The sequence below is a fragment of the Phocoena sinus genome, chromosome 16, assembly GCF_008692025.1.
Source record: "Phocoena sinus isolate mPhoSin1 chromosome 16, mPhoSin1.pri, whole genome shotgun sequence".
In the NCBI taxonomy this organism is placed as follows: Eukaryota; Metazoa; Chordata; class Mammalia; order Artiodactyla; family Phocoenidae; genus Phocoena; species Phocoena sinus.
In genome coordinates this window covers 62,864,180-62,891,917 of record NC_045778.1, presented here as the reverse complement: position 1 = coordinate 62,891,917, position 27,738 = coordinate 62,864,180, and the positions used below count along the sequence as shown (strand labels likewise).

General features: G+C 41.0%; 1 protein-coding gene across 5 annotated transcripts in view; it reads left to right on the top strand.

Moving 5' to 3' along the window:
* Positions 1-27,738, top strand: part of SORCS1 (sortilin related VPS10 domain containing receptor 1) — a 575,069-nt gene that overhangs the window by 286,846 nt on the left and 260,485 nt on the right. For all 5 annotated transcript variants that reach the window (XM_032609239.1, XM_032609238.1, XM_032609234.1 and 2 more), the window contains exon 3: positions 14,700-14,799. In XM_032609239.1, the coding sequence (XP_032465130.1) occupies positions 14,700-14,799 (100 nt within the window). The remainder of the gene's footprint in view (positions 1-14,699; positions 14,800-27,738) is intronic.

The window sequence follows — 27,738 nt, the reverse complement described above, 5'->3', positions numbered from 1 at the left end:
TATAACCTGGTAGACTCCTTGGATGCAAAGTGATGGATGAGCTTCTGGTGATTAAAAAACAAAGTCCATAACTCTCAAACTATAGCTCAAGTTGAAGTGAACAATAATCATAAAGCATAACTAATAAATACACTCCTGAATTATTCCTGTTGACTATAAAAAAAACACACCCTATGTCAAAGAAGCCACACTCCTTACAGTGTATCTGTAACCAGAACGTCTCAGGAACTGTCTGGGCCTAAGTGAAAAGGAAGGATCAGGCACTGGATCCGAACAGTGCTAAGGGAGAGTATGAGGTGAAGAAATTATTATGTTATACCCAGAAAACATTACGCATAGTGAATAGAAATTATTACAAAATGTTCATAGAAATAATTATAGATTACTATGTTTTGGTGCAAATGATAACTTGACTATAGCCTACAGGTATTTCTCACTGAAAAGTCAAGCCCAGGAATGACTCCTGGCCTGGGTCCCTCATCTGGGCCGTCCTTCTCACTGAACCAGACTCTTTGCTTTCTCTACTTCTTCCATTGTCTTGTTCATTCTTCACACAGTAGCCAAAATGATCCCTTAAAAATGTTGTCAATTTCTGACTTAGGTTTGACCAAACCTCCCCTGTGCCTTAATGATCTCACACAGGAGAAAATCTGAACTCCTTACCCTATACTCCAAGGCAGGCCTTACGTGATCTAGCCCTTGTCTGTCTCTCTGTATTCATCACCCTCTAAGCTATCAGCACGCAGTGTTCTTGTGGTTTCTTGAAAACACCTTAAAACCTTTGCTTTTGTAGCTTCTTCTGCTTCCAGTGCACACTTAGGTCATCTGCTCAGAGAGGTCTTCCAAGGCCATCTAATCTACAGTACCGTGCTGTGGCTTCTTACAGCAAGACCCTCTTTTGTTTTCTTCTGAGTACTTATGTAAACAAGAAAATATCAAATAGTTTTATTGGTGGGATTGATTGTCTCTTAAGCTAAAATGCAGGGTCCTTGAGAATAGGATCCTGGCTTGTTTTGTTGAATGTTTTATGTCCAGTATCCAGAACAGTGTCTGTAATATCAATATATCGTCTCTATTCACCTGGTTTCTTGAGTGACAAACTCAGTTGTACAGACACTCTATTATAAAAATGTTATATATACTTTTTTTCCCTGCCTAGTAGGTGACTAAAACTTCACTGATCTGATTCATTCCTCTGTCTTAGGATACAAAACTTAAACCACCCCAGAATGCTGGTAACCTTAAATTTTAGGAGAAAAGAACCATTTCAGGCACCATGTTGACTGTTATTCTGGAGTCCAGAAAGGGTTTTCTGTGATGATGCAAATCTTTTGGCTCTCAAATGTGGTGAGCTCATTTTATATTAGTAAATATTTATAAAGCTCTCTATATTGACTGTTTCCCAATCAGTTTGATTAGTGATTCCTCCCAGCAACCTTGTAAGGTCAGTCAGCATTATTAAAGAACAGCCCAGAGAGGTTGGGCAACTCGCCCAAGGTCACTCAGCAGGTCATTGGCAAAGCCTGCATTGGCAACGTCAGAGCCCATTACTGTGACAAGTCCTGGCGTTGACCCCTCTTAGAAGGGTGACCCCAATCGCTTTTCTTGTAAGGTAGGCATATAAACACTAAATGTTCTGAAGTGAGAGAAGTGTGAAGGCCTTGAGTTGAAGAAGTTATTGGTACAATTAGAAACGGGAGCCAGATATTGAAAATTGAAAATGCTGCTTAATGCAGGTGAATCGGAGGACGTATTATTTTTGAGAGAATGAGAGAAATGTAGTTTGAAAAATAGGACTGTAAAAATCAGGGAAGTATGTAGAAAATCAATTTGGGTGGCTTTGGGAGATGAAAAATAATAAGTTATAGGGCCAAAACCTTTTAGAAGAGTCTGGGTCATGGTATTGGAAATAAGCTCCATTCAGACATAAGTTTAGTTTTGTAAAATAATATGCCACCAGCTCACCTCTATCAAGCAATGTTTCCTGATGTTTTTGTGAGGATGAAATCTAGTTTTCAAGTACATGGTATTTCAGCCCTTCAAGCCCAACATACAAATTCCACAGGTGCCACTGTTATCAACATATCCTACTAAATATCCTGTAGGAATACATAATCAAGGAAAATGATCTCAGTGTTAAGAAATCATGCTGCATCTCCCTTTCCATTATTTATCCATGTTTTTTTTCTTCCTTTAGGATTTAAGATAAGTAGTTCTTAAATAAATGGAGCTACATACTAAAACTTAAAAAAAGAAAAGTAGTTCTAAATTGGTGATCTGTTTTATCGTATATAATTTTGGTCCTTTGAGCCCTCAGCTTATATCTCCTAACTCTGTTCATTGTAAGCCCCTTCTCTTGAACTAATCATCAACCACAGTAATAACTGCTTACACTGATACATGCTTACTACTTGCCAAGAATTTTCTAGGGAGCGTCTCATTTAACCCTTCTAACAATCCTATGAGACCGATACCATTTTTTTCTCCCATTTTACAGACAGGGAAACTAAGCTCCCATGTGTAAATCCTAGAACCTTCACTATTAAAACCTTAGTGAGATAAAGCTCACCCCCTTCTCAGAAACTTCCAAAGGCTTAGCATGGCCTGCAGAGCTCAATGTGGTCGAGGTGCTTTTATCTTGGTGAGAGACCAAGTTTGATCCTCCTTGTTAGTAGCCTTTGCTCCAGGCATGCTCACCTCCTGGCCATAAGTCAGACACCCTGAGCTTGGACCTGACTCAATGTCCTTGCACTTGCTTTTCCCTCTGCCTGTAACACTCTCTGTCAACATGTGCACCTCCCCACTTACATCACTCAGATTTATCCTCAAATGCCTTATCAGCGAGGCCCTCTCTGATTATGCTGTGTAATGTAACATGCCCCATTCTCAGTCTCCGTCCTCCTTACTCTGTTTCCTTTACTTTCATAGTATTTACTGTCACCTGAAACATTATTTATGCATTTGTTTATGTGTTTATAATGTCTTCCCACTAGAATGTAAGCTCCAAAGGAACAGCAATTTTGTATTTATTTCTTCTTTCTCTGTTTTATTTCCAGTGCCAGGAACAAGGCCTGGAACATAGGAGACAGAACAAATAATTGTTGAATGAATGAACGAATGAATGGACCATTACACTATCAATACACTGTATTTCTAACAATTAGATTAACCTCACATTGTGCCCGATCATGAAGAATCAAAGTCTTAGACTTCTGGTGGACATTTTACAGCACCTGTTACCAAGTATTCTGGTTCCACCAGTGCCACAAAAAGATGCAGGCCAAGAAGGGTCTGAGTGTTTTAGTTTATATTGTTTTCATCTCGATGCATTTAAGAATGCAGGGGGGGCTTCCTTGGTGGCGCGGTGGTTGAGAGTCCGCCTGCCGATGCAGGGGACACGGGTTCGTGCCCCGATCCGGGAAGATCCCACATGCCGCAGAGCGGCTGCGCCCGTGAGCCATGGCCACTGAGCCTGCGTGTCCGGAGCCTGGGCTCCGTAACGGGAGAGGCCAGAACAGTGAGAAGCCCGCGTACCGCGAAAAAAAAAAAAAAAAAAAGAATGCAGGGAAGGGACAATGGTAGGATTATGGATGGAATTGCCAGTTTTTCCTGGATTACTTTGCTTTTTGAATAAAATTGGAAGAGCTGAGGGAAGTAGGACCTGGCATTTCTCCTGGGGACTTGTGGACAAGTGTCAGTGTGGCCTAGAGTGATGGTGTCGGTTAGAGCTCCAGCTCCAGTTGGCTGGACCGTCAGATTTTGTGAAAGGGATATTTCCTGTGGGTAGGTTAGATATCACTGCATGCAGACTGGCTGGAATAAAGATCAATGACAAGTATTTTGGGGCTTTTCTTTTAAATCTCATTCAATGAGGGATGCTGGAATACATTCTCTGTAAGCATTATATATCATTTGTGATTTTTACTGTCCTCTTTGATTGACTATCATCCCTCATCCTGGTCCCTTTCCTGAATGTAAACACTATTTTCAGTTTGATGTGCTTCCAAGTGTGATTACACATAGTTTCTTATACATCTATGCCTCTGATTTTTTCTTTGCTTGCTTTGTTTTTAGTTTTGGAGGAGAATTAACTTTCATATATGGAATCATGTTTCTTTCTTACAGTATGAATTAATTCTAAGTTGGCTAAGCTTTATAATTTTTTTCTCTGACGAGATGAAGGTACTTTTGCATATTTGATATCCTGTAATTCTGAGAAATGCCTTAGCACACGAATCAGAAAACCTGGGTTTTCTTCATGACTTGGGTCTCAACTAAATGCTTATCTGCAGAATCATAAGGTCAGAGTTATTCTGTTGTGTGGAAACTACTTTATTGATTTCAAGAGGTCGTGTGAAAGTGTTAAAGAGTTACTAAAAGAGGTTAACTAGGGTGTCTGGGGGGTCTGTTGGGGTGGATGACAGGGGTTTCAATGCATCTAACTCCTTATGCGTCTACTACGTAATTAGAGGAGGGCTTAAACGCTCCACTGCTTTAATAAAAGAATGTAAACCATTGAACAGAGATAATGAGATTATCTCTAAGACCTTACTGAAGAGCTAACATTTTAGAATTTTTAGCTTTCCTCACAGTAATAGGTAGGGATCCCCCCACAATAAATGGTGATTATTTAAGACATTGCAGTGCTGTGCAATAGTGAACAAACCATCTTTCCCAACCAGGCACAATCATTTCATCCTTAAAGAAGCCAAATAGAAAACCGACAACATACAACAGACAAAGAGGATGTACCCCTATCTTGACACTCCAACCCCGGGTTGTCTCCTGCAATTCTGGGATGATATTTATCTCCAAACCTAACTCTAGGCTTCACTATGGATGTATAGTTCCCCAAAACTCCTGCTATAGGAATTCTTGCATGTTACAGTCATGGCTGGAGATCAGATGGTCCAGTCCTCTCCAATTTCCACTTCACGTAACTTTTAGAAAACTAAAGGTAGCAAAAGCTCAGTTACACACCATCATGTGAGTTTGAGGTTCCTACCATTTATAGAAAAAAAAAAAAAAACCTAACAAGATAACCTGATATCGGACTTCCCTGGTGGCACAGTGATTAAGAATCCGCCTGCCAGTGCAGGGGACACAGGTTTGATCCCTGGTCCGGGAAGATCCCACATGCCACGGAGCAACTAAGCCCGTGCGCCACAACTACTGAGCCTGTGCTCTAGAGCCCTCCTAGATCCCGTACTCCGCAACAAGAGAAGCCACCGCAATGAGAAGCCCGTGCGCCACAACGAAGAGTAGCCCCCGCTCACTGCAGCTAGAGAAAGCCCTCATGCAGCAACGAAGACCCAACGCAGCCAAAAATAAATAAATAAAATATTTTTTTTAAAAAAAGAGAGACAGGGTTTCCCTGGTGGCGCAGTGGTTGAGAGTCCGCCTGCCGATGCAGGGGGCATGGGTTCGTGCCCCGGTCTGGGAGGATTCCACGTGCCGCGGAGTGGCTGGGCCCGTGAGCCATGGTCGATGAGCCTGTGCGTCTGGTGTCTGTGCTCTGCGGCGGGAGAGGCCACGGCAGTGAGAGGCCCGCATACCGCAAAAAAAAAAAAAAAAAAAAAAAAAAAAAGAGAGACACTGGAGGCAGACAGTCCTGTGTATGCGTGTGTGTGTATGTGTGTGTGTCAGAAGGAACTCATGGGCATCACCTCGTTAGGAAAATTACTCTTCTCTGTACCCGTTCCCCAAAAAGCTGGACAGGAGACCGCTGCCTAAATTAATTTGTCCTCCCTTTCTTAAGCAACATAGTCAGAGATCTGGGTATCAGTGCCAATTTTGGTTATATTTATACTCAAAAAATGAATTGGAAGATAGTTCAGAGGTAAGGGTAACCCCTTTCTTTAATGTTAACTGTAATATAGATCGGTTTACTTACTGCAGAAATGTCTGTGGGTAGCAACGTCTTGTATTCTTTATCGCCGCTTTCCCACGGAGCAATATCCATACACTTACAATCAAATATATTCGTTTCTTATCTCAGCTGCCCTGTGTGACTAGAAGCATCAAGAACACAGTGTGATGCAGGGAACTACATTCAATATCCTGTGATAAACCATAATTGAAAAGAATATGAAAAAGAATATATATCTATGTATAACTGAATCACTTTGCTGTACGGCAGAAATTAACACAACATTGTAAATCGACTATACTTCAAAAAAAAAAAAAAGCACGGTATGATGATACAAGGAAGGGAAGAATGATAGCAAAGAAAGACCAGAAAGATGAGAGAGGACTTTCACAGCTTATTAACACATAGGTACTGTCCCTTACATTTAGAAAATAAACAGTTTTGTTTTGTTTTGTTTTGCGGTACGCGGGCCTCTCACTGTTGTGGCCTCTCCCGTTGCGGAGCACAGGCTCCGGACGCGCAGGCCCAGCGGCCATGGCTCACGGCCCAGCCGCTCCGCGGCATGTGGGATCTTCCCGGACCAGGGCACGAACCCGTGTCCCCTGCATCGGCAGGCGGACTCTCAACCACTGCGCCACCAGGGAAGCCCAAACAGTTTTTTATTACAAATTAAATTACATTGCAAGTACTGTGGCACATGGCAGAGCGGAAGCATCTGTATAGCACGTTGATATGCCTCCCCTGGCTTCTGCTCTTGAACCCCCTTTGCTCTGATTCTGCAGGTTGATCTGAAAAGCTCAGTGTATCCAAGCAATGGAGGGAAGCTTGTTCAGCTCTGGATTCACCATAATGTCTCAGCAGCACATTAAAATTATATGTTTAGGCTGACAGGCAAACGTATTTCAGGGCAGAATCTTTAGGAAGCAGGAGACAGTTTCCTTCAGCCCCACGTCATCATTTGATGTAGACTGCCTATTCTCGAGGTATTATGAAAAATGGATTGGGACATATTTTCTTGACAGTGGGTAGACTAATGGAATCTGGTGACTGTGCTTTAAATGTGCAGAGGTTTGTTATAACATGGTAATAGAAATATCAGTTGCACTGACAAGTTAAAAAAATCCGTCAATGAATGATAATGAAGTTATTTAAATATCGACTCACTCGCAAACATTTTCCAAACCCTAAATTATTCTCACTGCTTTAACCTCATGCATCCTGAGTTACGCAGGAGTGGAGTCTGCGACGCAGCCAGTGAACCTTTGCCTTTGGAAGCTATTTTTATGCCTCCACATGCGCCAGGAACAATGGAGGTGGCTGCTCTTAATGATCTTAGGAAAGAAACAAAACACAGAAGCCGCAGCCGCTTGATTTAGAGGTAAACACTGTTCTGCTTTCAGGGCATCTCATTTGAGCTGATTTCAGTGATGCCTTGATGCTTCCTGTCTCCAGGCTTCCTTCTACAGCCTGAGTCTTGGTTTTGTGACCTTGGCAATATGGCACAGTGTCTGGGAGAGAGGATCTCCCCTCTCTGGGGCCTGGAGGTGAAGAAGGAGGGGGTCAGTTTATTTGGATACTTTCTAAAGCCTTTTTGAAGAAGTAGCCTGGCTCATCCTTGGTTCAGAGAGTGTGTCCATCAGGCTTCATGTATTCATTCAGCCTCGGTATGCAGAAGGCGCCTGTTATGTGCCAGCCTCATCCTGGAGACTAGGGACTTGGGGATGAGCAAAGATGTGCGCCGTCCTTATGGTACTTAGAGTAGTCAGGAAAGAGACGCCAGGCAGAGGTTTCTCCTTTAAAAAGTAGAGGAGCATAGAACACGCTCACTGCCCTAGTCCGGCTTCGTCCTGCACAGCTGATTGTATCTGCACACGGCAGGGACTGCAGTGGTTTTTGCCAGACTAAGTGAGCCTCTTAATTTTGCATTAGTAGAAATCCAGTGGGCCACACAAGAAGAGCAAACATCTGTGAAGTCAGTCACTCAGCCAAAAACAATTGGGTTTCGCAAGTGTCTGGGGGACTCTTCTGAGAGCTAGGAAGACAGCTGTGCATAAAACAGACATCTTTCCTCCTCTCATGGAGCTTACATTCTGGTGGAAGATGACAGACAATAAAAAAAAATAACAAAAAGTCTATCAGAGGGGGGTAAATACTATGAAAATAAAAGAGGCTAAGGAGGTGCAGTGTGCTGGGAGAGTGAGGGGGGTCACTATTTCATACAGCACGAATGGTGTCCAGAAAGAACTGAGGGGCCATCTGTCAGGGTATCTGGGGAAAGAGCTTTCTAGATACAGAGAATAACAAGGCTGGAGTGGGCAGGGGTAGTCAGGAGAGGGGAAAAGGAGAGGGATTGAGGAATGCGCATCTCGGAATTATATTGCAAGCCTATTAGATATAAAAGTAAATGTGACTTTTCTATAGCAAGTCTGGAGTTTGTTATGGAGACCAGTACACTGACTGCTTGGTTACTCAGATAGTGAGCTCCTGAGTCCAGTTCTGTTCAACTTCAAGTCATTGCTTGTGCTGTTAGGCTGTGACGTCTTGGTAATCTTCATGAGCCATCATCAAATCATTAACAGTTTGACCCACTCACTTTGTGCATATTTCTAGGTTTCCCAGGAGCCAAGGTGGACCAGATCAAAGACATACTTTCTTTTCCTCGTACATCATTGTGAGAGTTTCTGGTTATGCTTTTCTGTTTTTTTAAAAAATTTATTTATTTTATTTATTTTTGGCTGTGTTGGGTCTTTGTTGTTGCGCGCGGGCTTTCTCTAGTTGCGGCAGGTGGGGGCTACTCTTTGTTGCGGTGCGCGGGCTTCTCATTGCTGTGGCTTCTCTTGCTACAGAGCACTGGCCCTAGGCGCACGGGCTTCAGTAGTTGTGGCACGTGGGTCAGTAGTTGTGGCTCATGGGCTCTAGAGCACAGGCTCAATAGTTGTGGCGCACGGGCTTAGTTGCTCTGTGACATGTGGGATCTTCCCGGACCAGGGCTCGAACCCTGGTCCCCTGCATTGGCAGGCAGATTCTCAACCACTGCGCCACTGGGGAAGCCCTGGTTATGCTTTTCTTAATATCGATTCTCCCTGGCAGGGCCTCTGTATTTTTACTAAGTATGAAGAGAAGCGAAGTTTTGGCCTATACCACAAGGGACTTCTAATGATTTCAGTTCATATTCCTTTTACTAAGAAATACAAAGCTAGATTTTGTAAGTGTATTTCCTTTTCCTCTTGTAACTTTGGAGAGAGCCAGTGCAGCATGGGGTTAAGGATACAGCCCAGAATGAGGGCTGTAACTCCAAGTTCTGTGGCCTTAGTTAAGCAGGTTACTTATACATCTGAGCCTTCCTTATCTGTAGCATGTGACCATCAGTGTCCATCTCATGGGATTCTGTATGAGCTAAAGAGCTTAGATCACATTGTAAGCACCCAATAAATGTTCATTTTTATTTTCTGTTAGGTTTCTTAAGCGTAGCAGTCTATTCAGCAATGGGATCCTGGCACAATTATTATAGAAGCAGAGTGCAGAATCTTTAACTATCAAATTCCAGTTCTTACCCTTATCTTTCTGATCCGAGACCCACACAAAGGTACTAGCACATATCCTTTAAAATATGATAGGCTAAATGTGGTTACATTTTAAAATGGTAATAGCTTGATGAAATAGTCTTATCTTCTAAGCAAACTAACTCTAACTCATTTTCAGTGATTCAGATTTTCCTTGAGGGTTCATGTGATGGGTTTTAGTTAAGTGTTAGGCAAAGAATATGAAAAATCAAGAAAAAAAGATGAGTGATAAAATGAACAACAAAAGCTATCATTTGTAGATTGTTTATTACATACCAGCTATTGTGCTCGGCACTTTTTATGGATTAATTTAGTTTACAAATGATTCTGTGCTTATTTATTATCTCATTTGATGTTATAAAATTATAGTAGAGGAAATCCAATCACACATTTTATTTCTGCCACTCCTTGTGGAAACTAGCCATGCCGTGTATTCATCCCTTCAACTGGGGGACTTTCTGTCTTTTCAAAGAGATCGTAAGTTCTTGGAAGGCAGGTGCCATGCCTTGAATATGGTTTCTCTGTCCCTTAGAGAAGCTCATCTTAGTTCTATGCATATAGTAAATACTTAAATAAAGACATCTTTGAAATGTTCTAAAAGTCACTATTTAAGATACGTTCATAGAAAGGGTAGAATAAGGATTAAGGATCAAAAGCAAGAACCTGCAATCCTTGATTTAATCATTTGCTATTTATCAAGGCTGCTTATATTGTGTCATAAATATGTCTGTGTATGATACATATTTTTTAAGATTACTTCCCTTTATTGCCTTTACAACAGCAGTCGCTGTGGTTAGCATAACTGGCATTTCTCTTTGCCGATTTGATTCGTTTTAAATATTTTTATTCTCCTTTTCTTATGAAACCAAGATCCATAATCTTTTTTTGGCTTTTTTGTTCTTCATATTGTTTCCCAAAGTATGTTGTTCAGAACACGAATCTCATTAGATACCTCTCAAGAATGGATCCTATAATCAAATATGCTTTGAAAATGCTGCATGCAATAGGCATGTAAGAGGTTCACAGTGTATATTAGAATAATAAAATCTATGCATGTATATAAGAATAATAAAATTTCTAAGTTCTAAAGTGAAGAAACATTAAATTTTGCCTTAAGTGTTTTCTAACATTTTTTGATCTTAGGTCACACTCCTCTCCCCCATATCTAGAGATGATACTTAAAATATTTAACAGCTAGTGCACTGGCTCAACAGCCAGCCTGCTGCTCAGCTGTCTGTCTTTCTCCTGCTCTTTCGGAGCCCACATACCTAGGAGACTGAATTTCCCGCATTTGACCATGCAGGCGTAACTAGAAGCACGTGTTAGCTGTGAAGGGGAGTTTGCAGACGGGCACTGGGAATTGCCTCCCAGGGTGCAGTGCCTCCTCCAAGGCCACTGTCTCCTCCACTGGGGCTCAGGCTGACTGGAGTAGGCAGTGGCCATTCAGAACAAGTGCTGGAGCAAGTTTCTTGGGGACCTCTGCTGTGCCAGCCCTCAATCTTTCGGTTGCTGGGACTGTGAGGGATCTGGGAGTTCTCCAAGAGGAGACCATGGTGGTGAAGCTGGTGGAAGTAGCTATTCTGTGAACTTGGTGCAGTAACTGTTTGCCAACTGGTTTGCCAATATTGAGTATTTTCACTCCTGTCTCATTGTACCAGTGTATCCCAGCTGTTTGTTAGTTTTACCTATGATACTTGTCAACACTCTAATTCTAGTTCTGTGGGACAACCATGGAGAATTGCCAGTCTGTGTCATTTGGGGTGTATGGAAATACATCATTTTTTTCTTCTTTCCATCAATTATTATAATACCATAATGTTTAAACATTTAGTTCTGCTGGAATTGAGAATTAACAAATTTCGATTCACTTGTTGAGCTTTGTAAAATCAAGGGGCAAAAAATGGCACAAAAAGTAATGGAAGATACCTGAAGTATCTGGATTGGTGATGTTATAATAAGAGAAAAATGCCCAATAACATATTGTAAGCTATCTGAAAAAGAAGTTGTTAATGTAAATCTGAAATAGTCACTCCATTATCATCTTGTCACATTGGGATTTCAGTTAAATACACACACACACACACACACACACACACACACACAGGGTTTGCCCTTGTAGTATGTTTTTGGGTTTTTTTTTGTGGTACACGGGACTCTCACTGTTGTGGCCTCTCCCGTTGCGGAGCACAGGCTCCGGATGCGCAGGCTCAGTGGCCATGGCTCACGGGCCCTGCCAATCCGTGGCACGTGGGATCTTCCCGGACCGGGGCACGAACCCGTGTCCCCTGCATCGGCAGGCAGACTCTCAACCACTGCGCCACCAGGGAGAGCCTGTAGTATGTTTTTTGAATGTAAAAATATTCGTTGAGTAGCTCAGAGATCAAGTTGATAGAAATTATAAGAAACTAATTATCATGCTTTTATAGACTGATCCCTACCTCTCTGGCCTCCTTCCCATTATCCCACTAGAAAAATTGAACCGTTCTCTCATCTCCAACATAGTCCTATTGATTTCCACCTATCACTAGGCAAAATTTATTAATGTAGAGGTATTTGTACATTTCATCCTCCTCCCATCACTGCCCCCCATAGATTTTGAATCTGGGTTTTTTGTCCTTGAATTTGTGAGTATTGTTCAGAATACTAAATAGAAAAAGTTATCCAGTAAAAGGAGTTAGAGGAAGACTAGTGAAATTTTGGAGACAAGCAAGTCTTAATAAGAAGAGAAAGTAGACCCAGTAAGGCCAGGGTAAGAGTGGGAAAAAATAGTCAAACACCAAGATTAGACTGAGTAAGGGAAGAAGTCTCAGATATTTCTTAGAAAGTAGGGGGGATTTTCACATCAAGATGAGTTTGAGGAGAAAAAAGTAAATATGGAAGGAGAATTTAAAGAAGTTTGTTGTGGTTCATGGATAAGATCTTCTGCGAAGAGTTTGGGATTATTCTTCAAATATTCTTGGCTATCAAGCCAGCGTTTGTTCAGTTCGGCTAGAGCACAGACTGGTCCTGAGGAAATCCAGTTATATATTTGGATTACACAAGGTACTTCTAGTTTTTGATGCCCTGACTACAGCTGACCCTTGAACAGCACAGGTTTGAACTGTGTGCATCCACTAATACATGGATATTTTTCAGTAGTAAATACTATAGTACTACACAATCTGTGGTTGTTTGAATCCTTGGATGCAGAACCACAGATGTGGAGAAACCACATATATATATATATATATATATAGGGCTGACTGTAAGTTATAGGCTGATTTTTGACTACAGGAATATTTAGTTGGTGCCCCTAACTCCCCTGTTGTTCAAGGGTCAACTCTACATCCCTTTTCTAAAGCCCTACCGATTTTCCGTTTTCAAGGTCCATAGTCCTTCCAAGAAACTTTTCATACCACTCCAATCTTCAGTGATTTGGAGTATAATCTAAATTTTATAAAGTACTGACTATTTATATTTATTTACTTATAATTTATATATATAATATTATATATTATAATAATATAATGTCATTTATAATATTTATGTATTATATATATGTATATATAAATTTTTAGGGTAAAGAGATCCCTGGGTCCCCAGCCACAATAATTCTTAATTCCTTAATTCCAGGAACTTATATTTTATAGCTTTCTGTCTCCAGTGCCTGGTCCAGAGTAGGCTCTTAATATATGGTGTAAACAGAAAATTCTTCTATTTAGTCTTTATGGTCTATGGGAATATGCAACTTTTATCAATATCAGAAATAAATTAAAATAATTACATTTTTGTGGTTTTCTAATTAAACAAACTTTATTTTCTGAGTCTTGTTAATTTTTATCTCTTTCATTACACATAACACATTACAACTTTTTTTCTGCCTCTCAAAGCTGTTAGATTCTTGGGACTTCCCTGGTGGCACAATGGTTAAGAATCCACCTGCCAACGCAGGGGACACGGGTTTGAGCCCTGGTCTGGGAAGATCCCACATGCCGCAGAGCAACTAAGCCCATGCACCACAACTGCTGAGCCTGCGCTCTAGAGCCCGCGAGCCACAACTTCTGAAGCCTGTGCGCCTAGAGCGCACGCTCTGCAACAAGAGAAGCCACTGCAATGAGAAGCCCGCGTACCACAACGAAGAGTAGCCCCCGCTCGCTGCAACTAGAGAAAGCCCAAGTGCAGCAACAAAGACCCATGCAGCCAAAAATAAATAAATAAATAAAATAAAAAGCTGTTAAATTCTTGAGAGTAGGGGCATGTGTTGTATCCTGCTACATAGCACAGGTCCTGGTCCATTTTAGAGGCTCTACAAATGTAAAGGAATGAATGAATGAATTTTCATTGGGAATCTCCTATATGTATAAAGAAGGCTGACAAGAGATTTTATATGTTTCTTTTAAATTAAAAAAAAACAAACAAAGCTATGGTATAATGTAAACAACACAGGGCTTAGGGCCATGATACCTAGAGTCAAATTCTAACTGGCTTCGAATAGGTCACTTAAGTTCTCTGAACCACTTTCTTCAAATACAGATAATATTTCCTACTGTACATGGTTGCAGTGTTGATCTAATAAGATGTACAATTCTGAAATATGTAATAGACTTACATAGAAGAGGTGATTAGGGCCTATTTATTCAGTCTGAATTAATAAGTTACTGACCAGCATCAAGAAGAGAGGAGAGAATCTCCAAAAAAGATAGAGTCAGTACCAAGAAGTGATATTCTCCCAACTCCAGGTGGCTTAACGCTGGAAAAGGCCACCAACTAGAATTGTGAAATTTCACTTATTATCAAGACATTTTCTTATTCTTAAATAATAGGAAAAGACTGAATGACCTTTGGAGGGACTGACCCACCATATATTCTATGGCTCATGAGAGAAAACACAGCTTGTAGATAAATCAGGAGAACCTGCTTTTTCACTTGCCAAAGATAAAGCAGAAGTTTGGAAATGTCAAATCTAAGTACAAGGTCTTTATTTCTTTGGTTAATTCAAGGGACACCCTCATTCTCAATCTTTGAAAATTAAACACTTTCTTTTTGCCATGCACGTACCTTAAGGAGCAGTGAGAGATGGAGTTTTAATTTTTACCAATTCAATTTAAATGCAAATGTTAACCACTCACATGATGTACTGTGTACATAATTAAGCATCATTATGTACTACATGAATCATTTAGAAACCTCTGGAGAGCCATTCTACTATGTAAAACATACATTATACTGACAGGCAGACAAATGACATATATACTTCTGTCCTCATTAATGCTCCTTTTGAATTATAGGTCAACCGATTATGGGACAACCTATGAGAAGCTGAATGATAAAGTTGGGTTGAAAACAATTTTAAGCTATCTCTACGTGTGTCCGACCAACAAGCGTAAGGTAAGAAATGTATATTCCGAATGCTATTTATTCATGATGTGACTTCTGTCTTGGCTGGCTAACCTCTCTAAACCACCTAAAAATCCAATACAGTTAAGCTTTAAGAGATATAAAGATGAGTTGATGGATGTTAAGGTGGTAAAATGTCTGACACATCATAATTTTCAGATCAGCAGCTGTGAATGTAGGAGGGAGATGGGGTAGGTATATCATTACCATTTCCAAAAGACAGCTACAGGGAATGTCTTGTTGAGTGGATGTTCAGACTCTTGTCAAGAGCTCTGACCAATCAGTGACAAGAATCAGAATGAGCCTTGACAAAACAGAAGAAAAGATGGGATTTTCATGTGATGTCCCCTGTTTTCCCTTGACATGGAGTAAATAGATTGGCTAGAGTTGAAGTAAATGCATTGTCCTACAGCAGGTTGGAAGTTTCATTTCGAAAGTTTATTCAGCCTGCACACAGATGTCAGAATGGAGGCAATACTGGGAAGGAACCTTGGTGATCATCATAAACCACATGCTAACTTTACACATGAGAAAACTAAGGTTCAAAGAAAGGAAATGACTTGCCCCCATCACAGAGTTATGGGCGCAGTTGGGACAAGATTCAGGTTTCTTGCTTGGCAGTCATACCGTTTCCACTGTATACTACTCCTCTTATGAAGAGGGTTTATTTACTCTTCAGAGAAAGATGTTATTTTCTTAGGAAGAAAATGTTTGCTTTTAAAAGAGAAAGACCTATTTGTCTCAAGAGGAGAATGGTATTACATTCATTGTCTGGTTTTAAAAATTTGCACTATCCAATTCTGGATTCTGACATGTAATTTCTAAGTATTATGTGAGTTATATGAATAGAGATGAGTATCCATCAGGAAGCAGAAAAAGGTTTTTCATTCATGTGTCCTAAGCCATATTCTGTTACGATGGCAGCCCTGATACCTAGGTTCTCATTTCAGATCTGTCAGTGGGTACTGTTAGTGACCTTGGGTAGGTAGGTGCCGCATTTTGTCATCTGGACTGTGGAAGGTAGATTAGTACAGCTCTAAACAGGCATCCTCAACTCTGGCTGTACATTCAGAGCGCTAGGCTTCCCCACATACGCAAGCCTTAGCCCCACTCCTGTTGCTCTGGGTTAGGCCTCAGGGAACTGTATCTCGCGCAAGCTCCCCAGGTGCTTCTGGTACGTATCTGGGATTAAGAACCACCTAGGTAGGGCGTAATGTTTCTTCTGGCTGTAAACATTTCAAGTTTTTATTTTGGAGCAGCATAATTTCCCATTGTGCATAGACTCTGGAGTCAGATGGCTTGAGTAAAAACCCAGCTAAGCCAATTAACAAGTATATAACTATGGTGATTTACTTAATCTCTCCAAGCACAGTGTCATCAAATTGAAAATGGGGATAATTATAGTACCTACCTCATGGGGAAAGTTGTAAGAATCGTATGAACTAAGGCATGTCAGGTGTTTAGCACAGAATAGTTAAGGCTTAATCATGATTTCTCTTCACTTTATTCTCCTTTTCTCGTCTTCCTTCTCCTTCTTCATATAATTATTGGAAGTGAAAGTAGTGATTATCCTCTATAAGTAGCTGTGTTCAGTAGAACTTTCTACAATGATAGAAATGTTCCTCTAAGCTATCCAATACTATAGACACTAACCACTTGGGGCTATTATTTGAAGTATGGCTAGTGTGACTGAGGAACCAGATTTCACATTTCATTTCATTTTAATTAATTTGAATGCAAGTAGCCACATGTGGCTGATGGCCACAGTATTGGACAGCACAGTTCAATAATGTCAACCTCACAAATTTAGAGATTTCCCTTGAACGCTCCTATCTTCCCCTTCCTGGCCGATGACCGGTCCCTCATCAACAATTACATCTAAACAATTTTGATCTGCTGTATACAGTCCTAAATTAAGGAGCTGAATTTATATCCTTTATTTTTTATAATGAGATTGAGTTATGTTTGTTGGCTTTGAATTGATTCTTGTAACCCCTATTGATTTTTCCTCTAGTTCACATTTTTAGTAAATTTCATTTAGCAATCAACAATCTGTAGGCAGTATAGGTTACAAAAAGAAATAAGCCAGCTTTCTACCCTCAAAGATCCCATATTCTAGTAGTAAATGCACTATGACTTTCTGTAGTTGAGAAGTCTCTGACTCTGCTTCCACCTAGCAGGTTACTTTGGGTGAGTCATTTACATTTTCCTGTTTGTAAAGTGATACAGACGAAAACAAAGGAATTTACAGCTGGAAGAGACTTAGAATTGTTCTCATCTAGTGACAGTCTCTGTTTTATTAATGCCATTAGAAAGGAATAGGATTTTTAAAAATAGGATGTCAAATATTGAATGTAGGCATAGGCTTTTCTGTAGCAGCAGAGTATGTGGTAGTGACCTGAAGACTACAGCACTGTTAACAGGAGCAGGACCTGAAGAGTGAGATCTCAAGTCCAGATGTAGCTCCTAAGACTAGAAGGAAAGCTTAGATGTGATACAGAATGGAGCCCTGCCACTGAATCTATTTATGTTAATACATCAATATCAATCAAGCTGCATACTTAATCTATAGTTACCTGCAGGGATTTCAAAAAAGACATTTGGGGCTTCCCTGGTGGTGCAGTGGTTGAGAGTCCGCCTGCTGATGCAGGGGACACGGGTTCGTGCCCCGGTCCGGGAAGATCCCACATGCCGCGGAGCGGCTAGGCCCGTGAGCCATGGCCGCTGCGCCCGCGCATCCGGAGCCTGCGCTCCGCAACGGGAGAGGCCACAACAGTGAGAGGCCCGTGTACCGCAGAAAAAAAAAAAAAAAAAAAAAAAAAAAAAAGACATTTGGCCATCGGCATTTAGCTAAAATTAAGACTTGGCTGATCCTTTTTCCAGAGAAGAAGTAGCCATTGCCCGTGACTCTGAGAACAGCTTTCTCTCTACAGGTTAACTTCCAGAAGCAGAGGCAGGCCTGAGCTGTTTAAATCACAATGTTTATGGGTGAACCTAGGAGGAGGGATCTTTTCCTCTACAGATAAATGAGGCCTTCAGGGTGACTTTCTGAGATGCTGAGGGATTTAAGAAATATTGGAGGACGATGAAGCTCTTTACAATGGTACAAAAATCAATAATGTGTTGACATAGCAGTATATTTGTGTTCAGTTTTTCTGCTTATGAGGTGAATTTATCACCATGAAATATGGACTTTCCCCCACAAAGGGACATACTTGAACCAAAGAGATGGTACCTGCCTAACATTTTAAAGTGTGAATATATTTCCCCCAATCAATGAGAGTTTATGTTATAAAAAAGAAGAAGAAAAGAAATATCAGGCTGTATTAATTATGCAGGACAAAGGCATTGAGGTTTGTTCTAATTCTCCTAGGACTTCTGCGTCCTCCAGTGAAAAGGCAGGCCCCTTTAAAGGGTTGTATTAATTCTTTTAGGTCTCTGGGGTGCTGTCTAAAAAGTTAACATCTTTTGTACCAGATACTTCTCTCTCCTCTTCACATCAGTGAGAGCAACTGGAATAAAACCGACACCGGAGTAACTGTCTTCCATTCCCAGAAACCTGTTTTGCCTTTGCATTCTTCTGGCTATTTTTAGCTGCTTATGCGGACAAGCACAGTTCTTCAATCAGTATGTCTCCAACAGCAGGCATCAGGCCCTGGCTTTGCAGGCAGCTTGTTAGGGGCATTACTGGGATCAGCAGCCAGGACGAAACAGGCCCTTCTTTGCAGTTTAAATTGATGATCATTCATTGGCTATTTCTTTGCAAGCCTGCTGTAAATTACTGCAGCTTTCCTTGGATGTGTCTGTTACACTAAAAACTGTAATCTCATCATAGGTCAGTCTAGGAAATCTTGACTAAGAGACATAGAAATCTGGCTCCCAGGTATTATCCTAGCTCAAGCATCCTCTCTTTCGAAGGAACTCAGCACCTGGCCTCTGATATATGAGGTAGGCTCAAAAGTACAAGGATGAGTGGGTCCTAGTGCCAGAGGAGAGGCAGGCTACCTATTCGTCACCATGCCTCCGAGGGAAAGTACTCCCCCAACCCCAGTTCATGATAAATCCCAAGTCTTGTTGGTTTCAGCAGTAGTTTATTGGCTTCCTACATATAATATTCTATGAGAAAAGATGACTTAACCTGCTGCAGAAATGAGCATCTGGGTTGTAGATGGTGATGGGGAGAGCTAATACAAATGTATCAAAGAGAAAAAAATCAATGCTGAAATTTCAGTCTTACTCTTAAATTCTGAGTTTATTTGTTTTCTGCCTAAAAAAGAAAACTTCTTTATACTCAGTGTGCGTCTATCTGCAGTACCTTTCCTATCGCCCCCAACCAACCTTAGCTATGCTCCCTTCATGCGGTATTGTATAACATCTTTAAGGATTACAGAATACAGAATCCCAAGTGGAATTCATTGGGGGAGAAAAGAAGAAAAAAAGTGCTTTGTTTTTTTAAACTCAGAACAGCCAATTCATTTAGTTGTTATAACCTTGTACTGTCTATACAGTGTGTTCCCAGCAAAGAAGAAACCTAGAGACTATTTGTTCTTTATATTTCCCTTTGCCACCGACACCCCCCCCCCATATCCCAGTTCTTTCTCCTTTCTGTGTTATCACCACTTAATTAATAACTTTCCTGCTGAGAGAGCCTTTCAAGACTTGTATCCTATAAATAGGACCCTGGTTCCTCAGAGCACATTGACCATTCTTGCCGGTCTCTTGGTACATGCCAACATTAGACACTGTTTACATTTTCTCCAGATGTTTAGGTTTTAATTACCGTACTGTATGTGGCACTTTCTAAATAAGTGTATGATTATTGACTTCTTGCCTCTTCTCTTTATATCCTGGGCATGCTTAATTCCTCTTGTCATTTGTTTGGGTGGTCTATATCATATACGTGACCTTTGGGGACGGGAAAGAGGTGTGGTTGATAGTGTCCTCCAACTTCTCTTAGGAAAAATGATGGAATCGTTGAATCAGAGCCTAAAAGATTTTGGAAATTTTAAGATTCTGCTTTTGCATTTAACAGATATGGAAACTGAGTCCCAAGAGTTTAGTGTCTTGCCTGAGGCAGCATGCAACTGGTGAATAAAAGAGCAAAGATCATTAGACCTTTAAAGCAGAGGTCCCCAACCTTTTTGGTACCAGGGACCGGTTTCTTGGAACACAATTTTTCCACGGAGCGGTGGGAGGTTGGGGGGGATGGGTCAGGCGGTAACGCGAGCGATGGGGCGCTATGGGGAGCGGCAGATGAAGCTTTGCTTGCTCGACCGCCGCTCACCTCCTGCTGTGCGGCCTGGTTCCTGACAGGCCGCGGACTGGCACCGGTCCACCTGTTCCTGCCACCTATTCCATAAAATCGAATCAATTCCACTAATGAGATTTTCTCACTCCCCCTGACCTCCCAGGCATCTGCTTCTGTTTTCCTGCACTTCTCTCTTCTGATTATAGTTGTTTTTGACCCTGTATACTTGCCCCTTTAGAACGCAGGGTCCTGGATGGGATAAGTGCCTTGATTCACTTTGTTGTCTCTAACATGCAGAGCACAGGGTCTTGGGGTTCAGTCATGTCCAACACATGGCTGAGGATTTGTATTGAACTTAGGTTGGGTTTTGGACTCCTAGGCTGGAACTTGAAAAGAAAAATACAGTGTGAAACCAGCTGTGACATATTTATTTTCTCTAATGATAAAATTAATTATTTCAAGTGAATAAACAAGGACAGTTAAAAGAATCCCTGTAGGTTTTAGTATTTTCTAAGCCATATTGTATAATTTTATGTTTTCTAGTCAAGAAGAGCATGATTAATATTTAAAATGCCAGGACTCTGCATAGCACTCACTCACCATTTTCCGGCGAGGCCGAGGGGAACGAGTGTATTGTATAATACATCAGAAGGGGTGCTTGACGTTTCCCTTAGCAGACAGGCAACACTTGCTCGTTCTATCCTGACTCTTTGATCTGTCCCTTTGTATACAAGATCATGCGTTTGCCTCTAATCTTTTAAAAAATCATGTATGTTTCATTCATAAACACGTGCAATGCATGACCTTAGGGACAGAGTGGAAGTGGCACTTTCCAAACTTCAGTAGAAGTGACTTTTTTTGGCAACAAATGCTTGCTCGCCTGCGCTTAACCTGAACAATGATGGCTAAAAGGAGAGATAATCTCCTTTGATCCTTCCTGGGTACAGCTGAGTGTCTGTACTGCTTTAGTCCATCACGCATCGTTCTGTTCTTTTTTTTGAGTGTTCAAAAATCAGATCAAGGGCTTCCCTGGTGGCGCAGTGGTTGAGAGTCCGCCTGCCGATGCAGGGGACACGGGTTCGTGCCCCGGTCCGGGAAGATCCCACATGCCGCGGAGCGGCTGGGCCCGTGAGCCATGGCCGCTGAGCCTGCGCGTCCGGAGACTGTGCTCCGCAACGGGAGACGCCACAACAGTGAGAGGCCCGCGTACCGCAAAAAAAAAAAAAAAAAATCAGATCAAATCCAAGAAAGCATGCCACATCTACATTTTTTTTTTCCTCTGTGTGATGCTCCAACAATGATCCAAGCCCCTGAGTTTCAAACAAGCTACAGAATAATAAGTGCAAAGTTCTCTGTTTGAAACAGGGGCAGAGTGCCAGGAGCAGTCCCCAAAAACGAACTCCCTCATCACCCCAAGTTGGCCCCAGGGAGCCCTCTGGTACTCCTGGGCTCCACAGAACACAGTTGTACAAAAACAAAAATGTAAACACTGATCTAAGCCATTCTCCCTCTGTACATGGAACTACACTTGAAACAGCCATGTACTTTGTACTATTTTATATAAATCAAAGCACCTATGATAACATTCATAGATTAAAAAAGCTAATCAAACCATGGTCTTTTCAATTTTAGCACAGTATATTACAGAGTAGGTACACAGTTGAGTTTTATTGACTCTTATCTGTGCCTCTCTAACACTAATGTTAAAAAAAGAAAAGAAAGGCAGATTCAGAATGTGCCTGGTTTCTCAGAACTTATCAGGTTAACTAGTGATTCACTGTTGTATTTCATGCAGCTTTAAGTAGCACTGAGTATCATTTTATTGTTGTTAGAAAGAAGCTTCTTGCATAATTAACATCACATATTTGTTATTCCTCATTTTTAAGATGTTGTATCTATCACACATAATAAGCAACTGATACATTAAATATTAAGCATGAATTGCTGAACTAAAAAGAAACAACTAAGTTGTATCTGTATAAGGATCAAGTTTATATGATGTTGATGTTATACTTTAGAGTTTTATTAGCCACATTTATGTTAAAAAACATACAGGTAGCTAGCTAGATTTTAAATAGGTAGAATGGTGATATGATAAATATATCCACAGATCAACCTTTTCTAAGTTTACATAATGCCTTCTAGTTGACTTCAGGTGGTATTTCTTTCCCAAAGGGGGAAAACAGAACTCTGTCTTTTGGTGTTACTCCTTTTTAACAAATGTAATTAATCAGGGTAGAGGTAGCCTGAATTAGTCTAGAAATATTATGAAGTAAGATTGATCTGGAAACTGCATGTTTCTTACACCACTGAGTGGGTCTCAGAAGGTAGGTTGCCTCTGTGGCCAGAAGTTCTCAAAAATGAAAGGAAACCTGTATCAGGGGCTGATCATTCTTCAAATATGCATAATAGACTATCTGCTTAACCTTCTTTGGGGAGATCTTTTATATTTAGTTATCTACCTCCTTATTCATTTATTTTTGTCTCATCATCTGTCCTTATTAGAATTTGTTCTCTGAAGTTCTGGCTGACCTAATGTTAAATGCCCATCCATTACCCTTTTATGAAGGTCAGATGCATTATTTCAGGTTGGTTCCAAGTTATGCTCTGCTGTGGAAAGTGGTCAGAGGTCTTTTCAGCATTCTGGTCTGTTTGCTTTCAGCATACTCCCTGTGGCTTCTCAGAGGTTTCCATCATTCGGTGTTTGACACACTGTATCTAGAACATTTGTTTCTAGTGAATAGCCGTGCCTGTCTCATGATGGATGGAGACGAATGCCCGCTGCTACAGGAAATGTGCCATATTTACTAGGGCGGGAACGTTTCACTCCAATATATCAGATCTGCCCCAAGCTTTCTCTCGGTGCTGTCAGGAAAAACAGAGTTGATGTCAATGAATCTTTAATAAAATCACTTTTTTCTTCCCTGGAGAAATTAAGAGAATACCTCAGGAGAATAGCTGAATAGAAATTAAGAGAATAGCTCAGCCTCAGGCGCTAAATTGTTTCCATTTAAACATTCCTTTTTCTGACCTGACCTTCCCCTTGACCAAATCTTCTTTTGATGGTTTTTCCCTGTGTTCCTCTAGGCATCCACCTCCCATTGTACTGGGTTCCCAACTGATAACATGTTTCTCATTCCATAACCCTCCAAGTCAACTGCTTAAAATAAGTTTCGCAGGACAAAATACCATAGCTTGTAGGTACAAGATGGGCTTAGATCTTCATAGGTAAAAAGGCCTGTAGTATGGGATGTACAATTTGATGCCTGGGACAGAGCAGTTTCTTCTTCTTTGCCTGCTTGGGGCTGTGTGTGCTTGTTTGGGGACTAGAATACTAAGTATCTCCACGATTGACGGCATCTGCCAACCAGGAAATGAGCACACCTGTAGTGGAAAAAAGGACTATGCGGATGAATCCAAAAAATACAGAATGAGGAAAAGTAAAACAGCCTGAGTACACAGTCTCTCACAGATAAGAGAAGAAAGGGTACAGGAGGAAAGACACAGATGTTAAGCTAAGAGGGATGATGGCAGAGATTAGTACAAAGCATCTGAAGTAACAAAATGGTGATGAGAGAAAGCTAGTATAAAGCACGGTGAAGACATAAAGTTGAAGAAAAAGAAACAATAAAATCATAAATATTTTCAGCAGTAGATTAAGGATCTCTTGAGATCTCTCAGAGAGAGGAGGGCTGGCTAACTCACCAGGAACTTATTAAGGCTTTCAGATGGAGTACAATTTACCTTTATCTCTCTGTTCTTCTTGAGTGCATTCAAAGGGGGAAAAGATGTTGATGGCTGTGGCCGAAATTGGTTTTGCCAGGAAGGAAGACACAATTATGACTCAAGTGTGGAGGAGTGGCAGGCCTAGATCCAGGCTCCCCAGTGGCAGGTTCAAATATCACTGCTGCTGCCTGTGCTTAATGAACTTCTGTCCTTTTAAAGCTGTCTCCCTTGGCTGCTCTCCATGCCTCTATGGAATGGCCTCTTCTATTCATGTGTACATCCGGTAGTTTCTGCCCTTGTCAGATGCACCAACTCAGCCTCTATTTGCAGTCATGGTGGAGCTACACTTTGTCATTTGAAGGTGGTCATTGTGAGTTTTTGCCTGGTGGGGTCATTAGTCATGTAATGGTTAATCTGATGGACCCTGGAGCCAGTCTGCCTGGCTTCAAATTCCAGCTAAGCCACATACTAGGTGTGTACGCTTAGACAAGGTTTTATCTGTTGGTTTGTTATTAACCTCTCCGCGATATAATTTCCTCATCTCTAAAATAAAATATAACGATTGTGTCCATATCAAGAAGTTATGAAAAGAGTTACAACAAGCAAAGAGGAACGGTGCCTGACACACAGCAAGTATTCGATAAATGTTAGTCTCATTGTTACCATTTTTATCTGTTTCCAATTATATGGCCATGCCTTATGCTATCATTTGTCAACTCAACTGAAATTGTTAAATGCCTATGTTGTGCCAGATCTTTTTTAAGAACTAGGAAGCAGAATAGAAATAGAAGACATTGTCTGCTCTTAAGGATCATACAGTCTGGCAGAGGAGATGAATGTATAAACAGTCAACTACAAGTATAGAAGTTATGTATCATCATAGCTATGTACATAGACCACTATTTTGGGGGACTCAAGGAAGCCTTCACAGAGAAGCAGATATTTGTCAAAGGAGAAGGGAAAAAGCCGATGAAGAGTGTCTTTCAGTGTTTGTGTTGTGAGGAACCAGTGTTCACAGATCACAGTGCATACACAGCATTGATTGATTTGCAAATATTAAATAAATAAGCCGTGCCTATTTTGACTATTTGTGGCTATGTTAACATGCTAATTTCCATTTATACCTGACTATACTGACTAATCAAACCAAAATAAAAGTCCCCATGACCCAACTGTATTATTCTAACACAGTAACATAAATTTTTTCAATTATTATAAATTATATTATAAATTATATATATTATAAATTATATTATAAATTACATTATATTATTATAAATTATAAATGAATAAATAGGCAATGATGACATTATTAAAATTGAATTAATAAAACTAAATTTTACCTTATTATAAATTAGATACATTCAGCATTTATCTTAAGTAACTATTGGTCAGACAGAACTATTGATGACATTTGGAGGTGCAATTTTAAGAAATCAATTGACACATATTTTATTGAACACCCTGGCTTGTAGCCAGTTCTTTGCAAGCATATTGGTGAATATTAAAAAAAAAAAAAGTGCGAACCTTGCATTGCCCTCATGGAGTTTACACCTCCTCTGTGAGGATGCAATTAAAGAATAGTGCAAGACAGAAGATGATGGATTTCATGGGACAGATGACAAAGACTCTAAGAGTTTGGAGAGGCCTGTAGTCTGGGATAGGCAGGAAAACGGCCTTAGAAGGCTTAGACTGATCAGTGAGGCAGACCAGTACAACACAGGGTCATGACATTCACAACAAAAAATATATAATTTAGTTGAACCAACATTTATTGAGTGCTAGGCAGGAGACATACAAACATTCGTATAACGGGGCCCTGTGTGCAAAGACAGGGAGATTGAAGGGGGAGGATGCGAGTAGAGATGAGCATGGGATTAACATTGGTACAGATACTGTACCTTTCATTTCTTGAAATCCCAATAATCTGAGAATATATATTATATGTCCTACTCTTTTGCATCTTAAAAGTGCTCTTTACAATGCTCCTTTGACACACTGTTTAACCTAATAGTTGATTTAGAAAATATGGACCCACTTATTGAACACTTTAGGAGAGCACCCAGATCAGGGCAGTGTTAGACCCAAGCGGTCTACGAGGGATTCCAACTCGCCCAAGAACCGCCAAGAGTCGAGAGCCGTTGCAACACGCAAGAGGTTTATTAGGAGCCGATGCACCGGGGTTCCCTGAACCTCACGCAGGAGGCCGATGGGGAACCCCTAAAAGCGGAATCACATACTTTTTATAGGTTTATTTATTCATAGGGCGGGTATATTCTCACAATGATTGGGTAAATGTGGTGACTTTTGAATTCATTGGCTTAGGAACTTTTGTCCCACCTTCTGGCCGTTATAGTTGTCTGTTCATTGTGGCGGTTAGGGCGTATACCTGTTACGGGCAACTGGAAAATTACCCGCTGTCTGGCAAGTCCCCGTCAACTGAAAAACTCCAAGAATTGGTTTCGATAGGGAGAAGGAGTGGCGCACGATAGGGAGAAGAATTGGTTTCGATAGGGAGAAGGAGTGGCGCACGATAGGGAGAAGAATTGGTTTACGGGAACAAGTGAGGGGGTGGAAAGTCCCTAACGGCCCCACATTCCCCCCCTTTTTTTTTTTTTGTAACTAATTCCAATCATGGAGTTTCAGTTTCTTTTTGCGAGTTTTGGTATTGTTGCCTTAGCATTAAAACTTGTACCGAACTAATGCGTTCTCTAATAAAGGCTATCAGGCGATTCAGAATGCATGGTCCAAAAGTTAAAAGCAACAATAAAATAATGAGGGGCCCTAACAAGGTGGAAACTAAAGTAGTAAGCCAGGGAGATTTATCAAACCATGATTGAAACCATCCTTTTTGATTTTCCCTTTCCTGTTGTCTTTTGTCCAGGCGCTCCCTAAGTTTGTCCATTGTTTTGGTAATAGCCCCAGAATGATCAATATAAAAACAGCATTCTTCTTTTAGTGCAGCACATAGTCCGCCCTCCTTAAGGAACAGCAGATCTAATCCCCTCCTGTTTTGCATTACCACCTCTGAAAGCGAGGTGAGGGATTCTTTTAACTGAGTTATGGAACTTTCTAATGCCCGGAGGTCAACATCTACAGCTTGCCTTAAGGCATCATAATAGTGGGGTTGTTGGATGAGGGCTGTTGTACCCGTTCCTACCCCGGCTGCCATTCCTAGTCCTAGGAGTACAGCCAGGGTGAGTGTTATGGGTTCCCTCTTAAACCTTCCTCTGCCCTCATATTCATCTAGAAAGGATGAATCTGAATGATAAATGAGTCTGGGGACCAGCTGAACTAACACACAAAAATCGGTTGAAGCTTTAAGGACCTCTAAAGAAATGCAGGGGGTCAATCCTGTGTTACATGCCCACCATCCATCCGGAGGAGGGAGGAGATACCCTGAGCCCTGTGGGAGGCTTAAATTGGCACAAAGATGTCGGTGGGACGAGGGGGGCGTTCCTACACATGTACCGTTTCCTAATACTGAGGCCAGGGTCAATTTACTATTTCCTTCTTGTTTCCATCGACATTGATCTGGAGTGTTAACATTATTATAATTAGAATTATATCCTATAGCATCATAATAAGGGGGAGGAGCAGCATAGCAAAGCCAACATGATTTGGTAGCCTCCGGGTTTGTGGCATTTAAAACCTCAAAAGCCGCCTGGACCAATGAGAGCATTCGGTCCCGGGGGGTCTTGGGCTTGATTGTTATTCCTTTTGGCTCAGAAGTTTGGTTTCTTATCTCTGGTAACGCTGTGGGAGGGACCAAAGGTAGCAAAGAGTGCCCTATCTCAGGGTTGGGGCTTATAGGAACTGGAGTAGGGGTTTCAATTTTTAGTTTGATGGTCATTAGTAATCCATCATTATATCCTTCTTTATAAAACCTGATTCCCCATGAATGGCCATTTATCCAGTTTTTATCCTTTTTTCCTGGTTTACTAAAAGAGATCTTA